The sequence below is a fragment of the Ochlerotatus camptorhynchus genome, unplaced genomic scaffold, assembly GCF_037179485.1.
Source record: "Ochlerotatus camptorhynchus isolate MF236.1 unplaced genomic scaffold, CSIRO-AGI_Acam_v1.1 ptg000125l, whole genome shotgun sequence".
Classification (NCBI taxonomy): Eukaryota; Metazoa; Arthropoda; class Insecta; order Diptera; family Culicidae; genus Ochlerotatus; species Ochlerotatus camptorhynchus.
The window spans coordinates 488,859-506,308 of NW_027040615.1; the positions used below are offsets into that span (position 1 = coordinate 488,859).

Sequence of the window (17,450 nt, forward strand, 5' to 3'; positions counted from 1 at the left end):
TGAATCAAAACAAACATTGTGTAGTAGTAGAATTTCAACTAGAATGGGGTACGTTAATCGTTTGCTTGGGACCAATAGGCTAGTCAAGTAGTGAGCCAATTTAAAATCGTTAGTTTCGTATTGATTGTTGTTTGAACTGAACCGGGCTGGTACCCACAATCAATACGAAACTAACGATTTTAAATTGGCTCACCACTTTAGTAGCCTATTGGTCCCAAGCAAACGATTAACGTACCCTATTTTAGTTGAAATTCTATTACTACACTATGTTTGTTTTGATTCGCTATGAAAGTTTGACAGATAACATCAGGGGTGTGTGGATTCATGCAGAACATGCAGGGGTGAGTGAAATAGCTTGGGACTGCTTGGGACCGTTGTTCTGGTACTGAGTGAGCCAAAAATAATAATGATTTTCTTCGGGACCCAGTGGTCTTAGAGTTACCTCTATGCTGGTACTGTCTGGTGATAAGCAGAAGATAAACAATTGCAAATATTACTTCTCAGATGCAATAGAGGTTGTCCAGAAGTATGGTGCAAATGTGCTGCGGCACAACTCACTGGTGGTTCGGGCGAATAATTGCAGGTAAGTTAATATTAATGTTACGTTTTACATATGCATCACTTCGTTCATGGCACGTCCTGTGGTATTTCTAGTCACATGTTTTGCGAATCGTGGCAGCATATATTCCGTACAATGCATTGGGAATACGATTTGAATGTTAACGAGAATAGCTACGGGTGAATAACTACTTGCAGTTTTGAAGTTGTAGTGAATTAAATTCTTCCATCATGCTCATCACACGAATGAAATTATGCTCCCCTAATAAAAATTGTATGGTTAATTTGCTTAACGACGTGTTCTGGGTATCATCCAAACCATTTGTGGAATAGTTCAATGATTTGGGTTATCGTTCGTTTATGGTTATTTTTTATTAGGGTCCCCTCTCCAACTTCCCATTTCCAGGGTAGAAGATATTAAAGACATCATCAAGGACGTCTGCTTACCGTAGTAGTCATCTTTGGTAGAACCATAGAAGTAACTCTAAGACCATAAAGCCCCGAAAAAACGAGCTCAACTTTTTGGCTCAACTCTGGTACTCTCTTCGGTCCCAAGCTAATCGATTAACCCCTCCAAACATAGGAAAAACCAATAACCCCTCATTTTATATGTCAAACTTCAATAGTGAATCAAAAGCAACATTGCGTAGTACTAGAATTTCGACTAAAATGGGGTACGTTAATCGATTTGCTGGGGACCAATAGGCTAGTCAAGTAGTGCACCAATTTAAAATCGATAGTTTCGAATTGATTGTTGCTACTACGATGTTCCATGAAATCAAATCGCTGTCCTTGATTTCTAAAAAGTTATCTGATGTTTTTATATATCTGATCTGAAATATTAAAGAGTCTCACCCGCTCACAAATTTGAAAAGTATTGCTGAGTGGGAAGCTTATTACCGCCAGAAGTTTCGGTTTTTCGGCGCGTTTTGATTTTTCTAAAATTATTGGTAAAACACTAGGTAAAAATAGCGAAGCTTCTCGTGAAGACATTTCGCCCATATCGTTATAGATTTTTTCTAGCATTTTTGCGTTTGACTTCGGTTTAGGTGGACTACAGCACAACTAACGGAATCCGGACTAAATCGTAGCCCACTTAAACATAGCCCAACGAGCGAAATTCGACTGTATTTGGAATTTCGTTTGATCAAGAGTGCGGTTAACCTAAGTTGAAATATTTCAATCACCACGATCAACCGAAGCCGCGGAACCTTACAAAGTGAATGCAAGAAAACATGAAACAAATCTTGAACATCCCTACAATTCTTGCCATCTGTCAAAACGTGCAAGTGAAAAAATGGAGAACATACCACGAACGCACGAAGGTACGTATTTTTCATTATTTTTGCTGTATAATCACTATATTTTCAGCGAAAAGTTATTAAATTCCAAAGTTCAAAAGGTAGTGAACGCAAACGAAGTGAAACCTGTTGAAAAATAGCGAAAAATTATACGATTTCAATCGTTTAAATCTTCCGACTTTTTCGGCTCCGGGTGGCGTAGCCATGTTTGTTTCGACCTCCCCCTCTGTAGGCTGAACATTCGCGTTTGTTTACGCCGTCGTCGTTTTGGCAAGGTTGACAATTTATTATTGATTGTTTATCGTTTTCTTTCAACGCAGATATCGAAGCGCAAATCCGCGATATCCAGACGAAGAAGAAGGAAATCAGCGCGGAAGCGGCCAAAGATAAAGGCGTAGGGCTGCTGGAAAGCGGATACTACGACAGTGAGCTGTACGATGGATCGAGCGGAAAGGGCAAGTACGAGGGCTACGTCACCTCGATCGCTCCGAACGACGACGTAGATGACGACGAGGACGATGGGATTCCTATGGGGCGGGGTAACCGCCCGGCCGGCTACACCGCTCCCGCTGCACTGCTGAACGACGTTGCGCAGGTTTGTAGACGATGGCATTTCGGCTTCCGGTTTTGAGATGGTAACGGTCTGTCTGTTTGTTTTGTAGCCGGAAAATGATTACGATCCGTTTGCGGATCGCCGCCGACCGACGGTCGGCGAGAAGGAAGATGAATACAGGCAGAAGCGAAGACGGCTGGTCATTTCGCCGGAACGTATCGATCCATTCGCCGACGGTAAGTTTCGATTTGAGTTGTCTATGTTTTCTCCTAGGCGATAAGAGTATACATTGTTAGTTGATTAAGAATGTTGACATTGTTGTATTTTGTTGGTTAGGGCTGTTCAGTTTATAAATAGGTCATAAATGACGGGATACAAATGAGATAAGGATTCTGGAGTGCTGTAAATGGGAATTACATGTCACAAGTCCTTGTAGTTTCTTTATGCTACCCGCTGCTGGGAGTAATTTTCGATTAGGTCGATGTTATCACGTACTCTCTGTATATTCCTAGTGTACTATGATGCCATTTTGGAACTCAATGTGGCAGCTTTTAGTCAAGATTTTAAAAAATGTAAATCGCTTTATTTATAAACTGAACAGTCCAAAATTCCGGCGTGTTCCGTCGCTTGAATTGCTGACTCTTGCTTGGGGTATCAGACGGATCAAAAACATGTTCTCCATCTGATATCTCTTAGCAAAGCATTTTTCTTTGGAAGTGAGTGAAATTTCGAATGACTGTGAATATCCCCGTTCTCAGAGTGCGAGTGTGAATATACGTCTAGTAAATGCGACGAACATCTTAAAGTTAGATCCTTGCTGTGCAGCAATATGTTTTTTTTTCTGTTCAGATTCTTTATTTATTTTCACACCTCCCTCCCCCCTATGTACAATTGTATCACTTTTGATTAACGAAAACCACTTACCATGCAGGTTTGCGGACAACCATGTCAGTATGAGACCGCCGCCGATGGGGAAGGCTCTCTCAAATGTCTCAGGTTAATATTCCCTCGGCGCTCCCTCGGAGATTGGAAAATGAAGAAACGAGCTTCCAAATTTTTCCGATCTTGCTTAACGACGCTCCCCGAACTTTCAATCGTTCTTCCTTTTCCGATCGCTGAAGTAAAAAAAAAGAAACTAAATACCGAGGGCAGTGTCCAGAGCTTGGGATTTGTGAGATTGCGGATGCGAGTGTGTGCCTAATTCTAACTGAGAACAGAAAATTATTAATCACAGAGATTTTTTTAGGAACCCGATAAAAATGTCAATTCCCAAATAATAGCCAAATGAAAACGTGAACATTTTTCTGCCTGTTTTGTTCCGAGAAGAAATAATGATACACGATAATAATTTTCAGCTTGTTCTAAAGTAAAAGAAAGCTATTAGACAATTTGCAAATAAACAGCAAGGCAGAAAAAATGTTTCGCGCACTGAGGATCTGGCTGGAGCACGTACGTATCATCGAGCCGGGACGAAATTTGAAATTAAGACCATTCTTTTTTCGCGCCAATTTTATTTTCTCCAGCTAGAGTGGAAGTTTAATTTCAAGTTATGTCTCGTTCGTATTAGTTAGATGTTTTAAAAGAAAAAGAAGATTGAATTCCAAGATCTGAATTACTCATCAGAAGTATCCTGTTTGCTTATTTTGGATATTTTACAGGCGGCAAAACTCCCGATGTTGGGTCCCGTTCCTATACGGAAATTATGCGCGAGCAGCTGCTCAAGGGGGAAGAAGCGGAGGTATGCCTATTAGCAAACAAAAGTTAAAGTTTGAATTTCCACTCTAATCCACATTTTGCTTCCAATTCGCCAGCTTCGCAAAAAGATCCAGGAAAAGGCAAAGGACGGCACACTGAAGGTGAACAGCAGCAGCAGCGGTAGCAGCATCATCAATTCCAGTAGCAATGGGGATATCAGCAAAGCACAGGCACTGGAATCGAAGAAACGTGGCCGCTGGGATCAAACGGTGGAGGAAACGTTCGTGCCGCCGAAGAAGCTGTCGTCCGTACCGGCGACGCCAACGTGGGGCGATGCTGAGGTAAGTTTCAGTCGACAACACCCAGTCAGTAGAAAAAAGTTTGTAATATCGCATCGAAAACGGAAAGGAACATGATTTATTTGTATTATAATAGTCCCTAATTAAGTGGAATGTCTAAATATTTTCGTTTTCTGGAGCCACTTGGCCAAGCACACTGGAAAATATGTTTGTTTATTTGTTTATTTGTTATGGTTGCATCAACAGACTAGAAATAGTCCCAATGATGTGTTGTAAAAAAAGTACAGATTATACAGACGACATACATATACTACAGTTACTACAGTTACAAACGAAAATAACTTGGAAAGCATTGTCAAGTTACTAAAAATTAAATTTTACACTTAGCTGTTGGATATCAAGTGCCTTCGGTCAGCAAAAAAGGCAGAGAATCTTCGGCGAAGCATATTCCGTGTCAAGTGGAAATCGAACATCGACGCTACTCGGTTGAACACTAGCTGCAAGCCGTAAATAGCGCTCCCTATGCTATAATTAGTTCGAAGAAGTGGAAGTCTCAGCATAAGACTGTTGCGTAGTGATCGAGGTTGAACATTAATGTTCACTTGTTGCAGAATTGCTTCGCAGTCGATTCTTTCTTGCAGAGTATCGGCGACGGTTAAGGCTCTGAAAACATCTCTTCGGATACGTAAGGGCTCGATATTGATCAATTGGCAGCGATTCTCGTAGCTTGGAAGACGAAGTGGGTATCTCCAAGGCAGCTTACGGAGCGCGAAGCGATGAAAACGTGGTTGCATAGATTCAATTCGCTCGGCCTAATTATTGTAGTTCGGGCTCCAGACAGCAGAGCAGTATTCCAACGTAGATCGAACGAGAGAGCAGTAGAGCGATTTCAAGCAGTAAGTGTCCGTGAAGTTCTTAGTAATCTTGAAGACAAAGCCAAGCGTTCTGGACGCTTTGTCGACGACATACGATATATGGTGTGAGTATGTCAGCTTTGAGTCTAGAAAAACGCCTAAGTCTTTCACGCAGTGCACCCGTTCGATAGTCGTGCCTAGTAGTTTGTAGTTGAAAATAATCGGTTGTTTCTTGCGTGAGAAAGTAATAACTGTACACTTAGCTGGGTTGACCACCAGTCGGTTTAGACTACACCAGTCAGCAAAGATGTCAATCTGATTTTGGAGAGAACGGCAGTCGGCGAGTGAGCGGATGCGCAGAAAAACTTTCAGATCGTCTGCAAACGATAATCGTGGCTCTGTGATAACATGGTGAACGTCGTCGAAGTAAAGGAGAAATACCAATGGTCCCAGATGGCTGCCCTGAGGTATACCGGACTTCGCGCAGAAGCTTGCAAAGTTACTGTCAATTGGCGCTCCGTGAGGTATGAACGAAACCATCTCAAAAGATTTCCACCGATCCCTAGCCTATCAAGCTTAGCGATCGCAATTTCGTGGTTCAGCTTCTCGAAGGCTGCCGTAAGATCTGTGTAGATAACGTCCGTTTGGGTCCGAGCAATCAAACTGTCGTGTGATGTAAGACGTTAGGCACAGCAGGTTCGTAGTTGTGGAACGCCCAGTTATGAATCCGTGTTGATCTGTACTTAGATATTGCCTGCAATGCGCATTTAGGGACTCTATGACAACCAATTCAAAAAGTTTTGATACAGCACTCAGCGACGTGATTCCCCGGTAGTTGTTTACGTCGCGTTTGCTTCCCTTTTTATGAACAGGAAACATATCCGCAGTCTTCCAGCAAGACGGAAAGATGCCGCTGGAAAGAGAGAGCTGGAATATGCGGCGCAGTGGACCTAAAAGACAAGTGATGTTCTTTTTAAGAATAATCGACGGAACACCATCGGGTCCAGCCTTAGTTGAAGTCTTAAGTTTAGATGCTGCTCTAGAAATCGTATCTGTAGTGGCTTCGACCATGCTGAGCGTTTGGTTGATCAAAGGAACATTACTGGCCGCGGAAGTAATGATATTAGCGGAGAGTTGCTCGGCTTCAAACACACTAGCAAATTTGGCTGAGAACAGGTTGCAAATGTCTTGTTGATTTCCAGCAGTTTCACCATTAAAAATCATGGAAGAGGGTAAGCCGACTTCCCTGCGTTGCTCATTTACGAAGTTCCAGAAGGATTTCGGGTGTGATTTTAGACGCCGTTGAATCCTCCTTTGATAGCGTTGAAAACAGAGACGACTTAACCGCTTATACTCGTGGTTGAGTCTGACATAGTAGCATTTCAGTGGCAGTGTGCGGAGTTTAGTAAATCTTCTGAGAGCAGCCTTCTTAGTTCTTTTCAACGAGCGAAGATCTTTCGTCATCCACGGGACGCGAGAGTCGATATGGATGATCTTTTTGGAAACGTGTCTGTCAATGACATATGCCAAGACGTGAGAAAAGGTTTGTGCAGCAATGTTGACGTCTACAGGATCTAGAATATGCTCCCAATCTAGATTAGACAGCACATGGACGATACTGCAATGGTCAGCTCTACGGAAGTCATATGACACAGCGTTTGGAGTGCTGGTGAAATCATGGACAATATTATTTTCGATCACGATAACTAAAGCAGGGTGATGATGCACTACCTTGACTAAAGGTTCGGGTGCCGTGGAGAGGAAAGGAGCTGTATCACGAGCACTCACAAAGCAGAGATCCAGGGTGCCGTTGTTTTCATACAACAGGCCATTGATTTGTGACAGAATTGCGGTACTATAACTGTCCAGGAGCTGGATGGTTCCTACGTGGAAAGATGAACGCTCGTGATCAGGACAAAAGAAACCACTATGGGTTGGAGTCCATGCAATGTCCGGTAGGTTAAAATCGCCAAGAACAATAACTTCGTGGGAAGGGCCTGCTTTGTCTGAAGCGGCCAAGACGGATCGACAATGTGCGTCAAAAAGCTCCAAGTCACGGGTTCGATCTGGAGGAATGTACACTGCACAGAGAAGCAATTGACGATCACCAAGTTGAATAGCCACCCACATTTGTTCAACCCTGTTCCAGGAATCGTCCTCGATAACTTCTGCTTTCAGCTTGGAATTAACTGCGATAAGGACGCCTCCCCCAGTAGTTTTCCTACTATTATTCGTGTTTCGATCGCAGCGAAATATTTCGTAACCAGCACCAAAGACATAGTTTGAAATGGTTCGATAATTGAGCCATGTTTCGGTCAAAACTAAAATGTCGTAGCAGTGATCCATGACGGCCAGATGATAATCTTCCACGAGGCCGTTCATACCACCAACGTTCTGATAGTAAATCGTTATGTCCGACCTCTGCTGTTCGGGAACAACGGAAGGTTCAGCGTGTAGTTGCATTTGGGAGCTGGTAAATGTCACTTGACGGAGGAAGGATGTTCGAGTAGGGCCGTTGCCAATAACAGGAATGTGGGAGATCCCTTCTCCCATCTCAAACGCAGGGCCGGGACGACTGCTGGTTGCTGGCAGGAGGGGCTCGACTGCGATGAGTGGAATAGGGGCTTCCTCAGGGCGGACGGCAAGAATGCGTCCCGGAGTGCAGTTGACTGTGGTGGCTCCATGTTGCCGACTGGCAGATGTTTGAGGTGAGTTGAAGGCACTGGAATTATGATCATCAGGCAGTGAAAGTTTGCTAGTAAGTGTGTACTTGCCTAATATAGCAAGCTGGGAGACCCTCAATCCACATCTAAAGTCGTGCCTAGTAGTAGGTCAGAATAACCTGAGTATGGGAGAACTCATCACGCAACGATAAACTTAAATCACAGAGGTACTTGCCTATGCAAGCATGGTGGAAGACCCCCTTTCCACCACCAACTACAGGGCCGAGACGACTATGTTGAACGAAGGCGGCGGTAGGCGGGACTGTGTTGGGGCGATCGGGGGCTTCCATCAGACTTTCTACGGTGCGTCTCGGGGGCATTGTTGATTCGTCAGATGAGGGGATTAAGGGGTGACTGTTATACTGGGTATACCTAAAGGGGCTGGCATATCGAGAGGTGCTGGTGTCCCAAACGGTGTGCCCGTTGGAGAGCCACCCGGAATAGTCTCTGGAACAGCAGTAAGTGCTGGGATATCAGGAGGTAGCCACACATTGTTTTTCGCCTGAGTATCCTCGAATTCTCTGTATACAATCCCCTGTGGCCAAGTTTCAGGGTTCAAAGCGTTCTCTTTTAGTTTCATTGGAATGCCGACCTTGTAGGAGATGAAGTTCATCGATAGTGGGTCGGTGCCTTTTTTCACTAAAGAGACGACTTTAACTGGTTCAGTGTTATTCTAGAAGTTGAAAAACAGTCTTTTGGATTAACGATACATTTAGGGAGAGTTCGAATCTCTTTTCAGGGACGATCACAGGACTGGTAGCGAGTCACTTTTTAGTGACTTGATCACTTTTTTCTAGCCAGTCACTAAAAAGTCTCTTTTTTAAAGTCAAGTCACTAAAGTCACTTTTTCTTGTAATCAGTCACTATTTTCAACTTTTTTAGTGTGAATTTATTTTAAGATTGATCATTCTTTGCTTTGTGACGTTTTATCGTCTTTATCTACTTATCTTTCTAAATAAAATTACCTGAGTTTTCCAGATCTTTAACGGATAAATTCCAGGCTTATAATAAGAAAGCTATTTTAAATTTGCTATTTTTTAAAAACATGCTTATTTGTAGATCAACACAATAGCAATTTACCCAAACGTTTTTAAGACATGGCAATCAATCAGTTTTAAAGAAACAGCTTTACAATCAAATCCATTGAATGTTGAATTTAACACTTACTTAATTTCTCACTTTATAGAGTTAAAAAAAAAAACTTACATAATTTCTCACTTTACAGAGTTAAAAAAAAAAACTTACATAATTTGAGTAAGTCCAAAATCAAAAAAATATTCAATGTCTTGAAGTTTCGTATTCCATGTACAAGTTCTAGATAGGGTTAATGTTATATCCGTAACCAAGGCCAACAAGAAAAACAAGCTGTTGTTAAGAGCTACTATTTATTACGTCTATCTTGGTTGGTGGTCGGATAAAGAATCGATCTCTAACTTATGACAGTCAGGCAAGGCCTACTACATCTCCCCCTTTTAGAAAATGTCATAGGAAGAGAGCCATCTTGGAATTCCTGATTCTCGTACAGAACGTCGAATAAAGTCTCCAACTGCTTCAGATGACACGGGCTTTTGTGCGGACTGAAGTTCTCCATCTTGAGCAGCAGGTTCATGATCGATTGTCGAAAAAGGATTTTCGCCAGACGTACTTGCCACTTGACCGTCAGCTTCGAGTGATACGGAACCAACAGGAATAGGGACATCGTGATTGAATGGCACTTCTGGATCCAACGGTACAGCTTCATCTTGAATTTCATCAAGCAGGATTTCCCATGGTAGTTACTGCGTCGCTTGCTCTGGATCATCAGAAGTGTGACGAGGGCGCATTTGGTTTACATGCGACCTCACCAGCTTCGGTCTCCCGTTCATGTCCAGTGCAACGATATAGTTGACGGAACCTTTCCGTTCGATGACTCGACCAGGAATCCAGGACTCGACCAGGAATGGTGGACTGCGGGTGGTAGGGAGCAGTGCGGAGATGGGTGATACCATTTGCACGGCAATACTGTTGAAACTGCTCGCTGGTGAATTGCGTTCCGTTGTCTGAGACCAATGTGTCTGGGTTGCCGTAACGAGAAAACGTTTCACGCAGCATATTCAGGGTTGCAGTTGTGGTAATGGATTGAGTGCGAAAAATTTCGGGCCACTTAGAGAAAACATCTACCATGACGAAATAGTAGTATCCATGGATCGGACCAGCAAAATCGATATGGACACGTTGCCATGGCTTGTCCGGGAGAGGCCATGACTCCAAGGTTGCTTTTGTCGGGGACTTTGCTGCTTCAGCACATGTAGTGCACTGACAGACAAATTGCTCCACATCGTCGTCAACGTTAGGCCAGTAGATGTAACTTCGGGCCAGAGACTTCATTCGGTCCATTCGTGGGTGTCCACGATGCAGTCTGGCAAAGAACTTCTTGACATCAGAATCAGCAACTTGCTTCGCATTTGCTGGCCAACCTTCGTTAAGGAAATTCACCACTTGCTGAAGAATTGGATCCTTTCGCGTCTCAGCCACAATCATCTGGTGCGTGACTGGAAGGTTGCTGATGGTGTCGTCGAGAATTGCTTTTTCTTCAGATTCGACGCACATGGCGGCTATGACGTAATCCTCATCTGGTCTATGCTGCGATGACATTAGCCGGGATAGAAAATCTGCATAGCCAAAATTCGTCGATGAAACGTGTTGGATGTCGAAATCGTACAGCAGAAGTATCAAGGCCCAGCGCTGCAAACGGTTTGCTGTGTAAACAGGAATACCTTTCTTTGAGCCGAAAACCTTGAGTAGCGGTTGATGATCGGTTTGCAGGAGGAAGTGTCGTCCATACAGCATTTTGTGGAAACGGGTGACAGCAGGGCCAATGCTTCCTTCTCCACTTGTCCGTAGTTCATCTCTGCTGGGGTCAGTGAGCGCGAGGCGTGCGCAATTGCCTTCACTTCACCGGTCGGGAATCGATGCATGATGACAGCGCCAAGGCCGTACTTCGATACATCTGCTGCAACAACGATTTCCTTGGACGAGTCGTAGTGTGTAAGCAGCAGGTCGGAAAGTAGAATGGCCTTGAGCTGCTCGAAAGACTTCTGGCAATCCTTGGTCCAGTTCCAGCGTGCATCTTTCTTGAGGAGGCTGTCCAGAGGAGCCCTGAGTTGCTTCATCTGCTTAACGAATCTACCATAGTAGTTGACAGCACCGAGGTAGGAACGGAGTTGCTGGACATCCTTCGGAGACTGCATCTTGGAAATGGCTTCTGTTTTTGAAGGGTCAGGCCGAATACCGTCCTTATCCACGATGTGTCCGAGAAACTTGATCTGGTAGAGTGCGAAACGACCGCGCGAAAGCCATACTCACGGATCTGCTCGAGAACAGCGTAGAGACTGCGATCGTGTTCCTGCTTGGTGCGACCAGCGATGAGGATGTCGTCCAAATACGGCTTGACTCCAGGGATGCCGGCCACCATGCTGTCGATGATGCGCTGGAAAGCGCCGGGTGCCGACTTGACTCCCAGGGGTAGTCGGTTATACTGGAACAGTCCACGATGCGTGTTGACCGTGAGTAGCTTTCGCGATTCCTCCTCGACCTTGACCTGTAGGTAAGCGTCAGACAAATCGAGATGAGTGAAGTAATGTGCTCCAGCTAGTTCCGCAAAGAGCTCGTCAGGATGAGGCAGTGGATGATGGTCACATTCTAGCGCGTTGTTCAGCCCCGTCGAATAATCGCCACATACACGGACTGATACATTGTCCGACTTGCGTACGACGACTATTGGTGCTGCCCAGTCCGAGAATTAAACTGGAGAAATTATACCGTTTTGCTGGAGCCTCTCAAGTTCTGCGTCCACCTTGGCGAGTGCAGCGTACGCTACTGGTCGTTTCGGGCAATATGCAGGACGTGCGTCAGGCTTGAAATACAACTTCACTTACGCTTTTGTGCATCTACCCAGCGTGCTTGGAAAAACTTCCGGAAACTGTTGCTTGAGTTGATTGGTGAACTGATCAGAACGTTGGTGTACGACGTTGACCAAGCTGCTTATCGTCACAGACCACAAATCGAACAGATCCATAGTCTCGATTCCTAGAACGTTGAGTTCAGCGCTACTTGAAATGAAAATGCAACCAGTCTTGGTAACATTCTTGATGGTGATCTCGGTCTGGAACTCAGCGAGAAGGTTGAGATTGCCACCAGACGCTGTAACTGCAGATTCTTCCGTCGGTTGAGTGGGTGGCTGTCCGATGCTGATCCATGTTTCTTCCGAGATTATGGTGATGTCGGACGCCGAGTCGTGTTGAAGTTTGACTGCTACACCATTGAGCTCGACCGGGAAGGACTTCCGCTTGCTTCCGATGTTGCGAATCGTGTAGATGCTTTTTGCCTTCACGTTCTCTTTGGATTTGGCCTGTTTGAACGGTTTCGACGGCGCATTCTTGTTGCTGTTGCAATAACCTTCCTTGTGTCCTTGTTGCTTGCATCTGGAACAGGTGTGCGAAGCGAACGGACACTCACGAACATAGTGCTGGTCGCCACACTTCCAACATGGCGTTTTCGGCACTTTTTGGTTCTTTTTTGATGTAGGATTATTCTGGTTACGAGAAACAATGTTGACGTTCCGTGCTTCTTTGTTCTCAACCATCAATGTGTCCTGCTTGAGATTGGCCACGCGATGGCATTCTTCCACGAGGTTCTCCAGGGTTACCTTGCTGGTGGCTTCTCCCAATTCGTTGACTGCGGTTTCGTCGGCTTCCAATTTCGAGATCAGCCTAGCTCGTATGTCCGCATCCCGTGGCGATTGGAGTCCACAGACGAAACGGAGAGCTTTGAATTGGTCCGGTGTGAGCTTGGACAGCTGAAACGCTTCACAGTGTTTGTTCAGCATACGATGTGAAGTCATCCGCGTCACTTTTTGCATACTGGAGGCACTGGTAACGGGAATGAAAAACCGACTTCTGTCGACCGAACAGTTTCGTCCAGGGTGAAGTCCCGGGGATGTTTGGGAAGAATGGTGTTGACGTACCTGAAGATACAGTCAAACAGCAGGTAATGTTGTGAACAACTTCAACGACAGTTGTCCAGCAGTGCTCCCAGTTTATTTACAACAATCCAATGTAGGCAGTGTAGATTGTGCCGAAGGTATATCGAAGGTGTGCCGATGGATGAGCCGAATCTAATTTCGGCACAATATGCTGAGTGACTTACCCCTTGGATTCAGATGAATATTTTTTGGGAAATTGTAGGTGAATTCCATGGGAATTCAGAAATGATTTTCCAACTGAAGTTTCAACTGAATGCTGAAGCGAACTTTAAGAAATTTCTGGAAGTATTCCAAGGGAGTGTGTTTTAAAGGCAATTTTCAGGAAATTTTCAATATACAGTCAAGATTCCTGTAGTACGGATGCGTTCTTGCCAAATAGTCAAGTTGCCACTGGATTTCTATAATACGGTCCATCCGGCATTAACTAATACACGCAACAGGAGGGGGGGGGGAGAAGTTGTCCGACCATTTATTAAGTATAGGAAAACACGCTACAATCTCAGAGCTTCATTCCATCCACTTTAACATTCTTAAGTCTAACATCCACTAATTCCTGTTTTCCGTTTTGCAGAAAACCCCAGCGGACCATCGCTGGGACGAAACCCCGGGTCACAAGGGTAGTGAAACTCCCGGAGCCACTCCGAGCGCCCGCATCTGGGATGCCACTCCGGCGCATTCCGGCACTACACCGGGTCGGGAAACCCCGGCGGAGAAATCCACCCGCCGTAACCGGTGGGATGAAACTCCGAAAACGGAACGGGAAACCCCGGGACACTCGTGGGCCGAAACGCCACGTGCCGACCGCGGCCCCAGTGACAGCGCCATGGACAGTACTACACCGGCTTCGAAGAGACGCTCCCGTTGGGATGAAACACCGTCGAATGCGACCCCGTCGGCTATGACACCGTCGATCGTGATGACACCGACTCCGCATGCCACACCCGGGCATGCAACGCCGCTGTTGACACCCGGCGGAACAACCCCCATTGGACACAAAGCGATGGCCATGGCTACGCCCACCCCCGGACATTTGGCTTCGATGACACCGGAACAACTGCAAGCCTACCGCTGGGAAAAGGAAATCGACGAAAGAAACAGGCCATTTAGCGATGACGAACTGGACGCCATGTTCCCGCCAGGCTACAAGGTCCTACCACCACCGGCCGGTTACATCCCGATTCGAACTCCTGCTAGAAAGCTGATCGCCACTCCGACTCCCATGGCAGGAACCCCGGCAGGATTCTTCATGCAAGCCGAGGACAAGAGCGCCAAATTCATCGACAACCAACCCAAGGGCAATCTTCCATTCATGAAACCGGAAGATGCCCAGTACTTTGACAAACTGTTGCTCGATGTCGATGAGGAAGCTCTCAGCCCAGAGGAACAGAAGGAACGCAAAATTATGAAACTGCTCCTGAAAATCAAAAACGGAACTCCCCCGATGCGTAAAGCCGCTCTACGTCAGATAACCGACAAAGCTCGAGAGTTCGGTGCCGGTCCGCTGTTCAATCAGATTCTCCCGCTGCTCATGAGTCCCACGCTGGAGGATCAGGAACGTCACTTGCTGGTCAAAGTTATCGATCGAATCCTGTACAAACTGGATGATCTGGTTCGCCCGTACGTCCACAAAATCCTGGTCGTCATTGAGCCACTGCTGATCGACGAAGATTACTACGCTCGCGTTGAAGGTCGTGAAATCATTTCCAATTTGGCCAAGGCAGCCGGTCTGGCCACTATGATCTCCACCATGCGTCCCGATATCGACAACATTGACGAGTACGTGCGTAACACCACGGCCCGTGCTTTCGCCGTGGTTGCCTCGGCTCTCGGTATCCCTTCGCTACTGCCTTTCTTGAAGGCCGTCTGTAAGAGTAAGAAGTCCTGGCAGGCTCGTCACACCGGTATCAAGATCGTTCAGCAGATTGCCATCCTGATGGGATGTGCCATCCTTCCTCATCTAAAATCCCTGGTGGAAATTATCGAACATGGATTGGTCGACGAACAGCAGAAGGTCCGTACGATCACTGCTTTGGCCCTAGCAGCCCTGGCAGAAGCCGCCACCCCGTACGGTATCGAATCGTTCGATTCCGTTCTGAAACCCCTCTGGAAGGGTATCCGAACACATCGCGGTAAGGGTTTGGCTGCGTTCCTGAAGGCCATCGGTTACCTAATCCCGCTGATGGACGCCGAATATGCCAACTACTACACCCGAGAAGTGATGTTGATTCTGATTCGAGAGTTCCAGTCGCCGGATGAGGAAATGAAGAAGATTGTACTGAAGGTCGTGAAGCAGTGCTGCGCTACGGACGGTGTGGAGGCGCAATATATTAAGGAGGAAATTTTACCGCACTTCTTCAAGCACTTCTGGAATCACCGAATGGCACTGGATCGGCGCAACTACCGGCAGCTGGTGGATACGACGGTGGAGATTGCCAACAAGGTCGGCGCATCGGAGATCATCAACCGAGTGGTGGACGATTTGAAGGACGAAAACGAACAGTATCGGAAGATGGTGATGGAGACGATCGAGAAGATTATGGGAAATCTGGGGGCGGCCGACATCGATTCCCGGCTGGAGGAACAGTTGATCGACGGTATTCTGTACGCGTTCCAGGAACAGACCACGGAGGATGTGGTCATGCTCAATGGATTCGGCACGATTGTGAACCAGCTGAGCAAACGGGTAAAACCGTACTTGCCGCAGATTTGCGGTACCATTCTGTGGCGTTTGAACAACAAATCGGCGAAAGTGCGACAACAGGTGAGTGCGGTGTTACTTTAGGATGGTCCCGTTCTAACCTATGTTATCTCTCTTCTTATCCTCCGTTTACAGGCAGCGGATCTGATCTCCCGCATCGCCGTGGTCATGAAGACCTGCCAGGAGGAGAAGCTGATGGGTCATTTGGGCGTCGTGCTGTACGAGTACCTCGGTGAAGAATATCCGGAAGTGTTGGGTTCCATCCTGGGTGCCCTCAAGGCCATCGTCAATGTGATCGGTATGACCAAGATGACTCCGCCCATCAAGGATCTTCTGCCGCGATTGACACCGATTCTGAAGAATCGTCACGAAAAGGTTCAGGAGAACTGTATCGATCTGGTGGGTCGCATTGCCGATCGTGGACCGGAGTACGTGTCGGCTCGCGAGTGGATGCGAATCTGTTTCGAGCTGTTGGAGCTGCTCAAGGCCCACAAGAAAGCCATCCGGCGAGCAACGGTCAATACGTTCGGTTACATTGCGAAGGCCATTGGCCCGCATGATGTGCTGGCTACGCTGTTGAACAATCTGAAGGTCCAGGAGCGACAGAACCGTGTCTGTACGACGGTTGCTATTGCCATTGTGGCGGAAACCTGTCGGCCGTTTACCGTGCTGCCAGCCCTGATGAACGAATATCGCGTTCCGGAGTTGAACGTCCAGAACGGTGTCCTCAAATCGCTTTCGTTCTTGTTCGAGTACATTGGGGAAATGGGTAAGGATTACATCTATGCCGTTTGTCCGCTGCTGGAGGATGCGTTGATGGATCGAGATTTGGTTCATCGGCAGACGGCCTGCGCCGCTATCAAACATATGGCGTTGGGTGTTTACGGTTTCGGCTGCGAAGATGCACTGATCCATCTGCTGAACTACGTGTGGCCAAATATCTTCGAGACGTCACCGCATTTGGTGCAAGCGTTCATGGATGCCGTCGAGGGGCTGAGGGTAGCACTGGGACCAATCAAAATTCTCCAATACACTCTGCAAGGGCTGTTCCATCCGGCCCGGAAGGTAAGAGACGTCTACTGGAAGATCTACAATTCCCTCTATATCGGATCTCAGGATGCATTAATCGTCGGTTATCCACGCATTTCGAACGACCCGCAGAATCAGTACATTCGCTATGAGCTGGATTATTCACTTTAAAACAAAAACAAGAGGTATCTTATCATTAGGCTATGTATTGGAACATTCTTAATCGTGTGTACGGTCAAGCAAGCAGTTGTAGTTCTTCAATAAAGTGTTACGACGGAGTCGAGTGGGTCGCTCATTGTGAAAGAACTTCCTTTGGAGAAATGTGTGCGCGATAAGGGGGCTAGGGGAAATGCTCCTATATAGTTGCGGTACATTAGAAGCATTAGGTTCCTATAGTTGTGTATGGAGACTCAATACACAACTATTATAGGAACCTAACGCTTCCAACGTACCGCAACTATAGGGGCTTTTACCCTAGTCGTCGCTGAAACGCTTGGCACCGTAGAATTTTTCTAGTCCAGGGTGGTCACTCTACACACTTATTATGCGCCAACTTTTTTCTCAGAGTGCCGCAGCTGTGCCGAGAGTGTCATCAGACTGAGTTTTTTGTTTGTATGGCAACCCGGTTAATTTGACAGTTCACATGTTTTGTTTTAAAGAAACAAAACAACAAGCAGTGGAATCCTATTCCAGATCCTACTGGGGTGTTTACATCTG

The 17,450-nt window shown here is 46.2% G+C and overlaps 1 protein-coding gene across 2 annotated transcripts; it reads left to right on the plus strand.

Moving 5' to 3' along the window:
- The first annotated feature begins 1,837 nt into the window (after positions 1–1,837).
- On the plus strand, positions 1,838–17,011 carry Sf3b1 (splicing factor 3b subunit 1). Of its 2 annotated transcripts, XM_065220376.1 has the most exons (7): positions 1,838–1,883; positions 2,180–2,454; positions 2,522–2,648; positions 4,071–4,150; positions 4,224–4,448; positions 13,578–15,767; positions 15,840–17,011. In XM_065220376.1, the coding sequence occupies exons 1-7, from the start codon at positions 1,856–1,858 to the stop codon at positions 16,902–16,904; spliced, it is 3,990 nt and encodes a 1,329-aa protein (XP_065076448.1). In that variant the 5' UTR covers positions 1,838–1,855; the 3' UTR covers positions 16,905–17,011. The 2 variants fall into 2 exon arrangements, with proteins under 2 accessions (XP_065076448.1, XP_065076449.1); XM_065220377.1 differs by lacking the exons at positions 1,838–1,883; positions 2,180–2,454; positions 2,522–2,648 and adding an exon at positions 3,556–3,861.
- Positions 17,012–17,450: the final 439 nt, after the last annotated feature.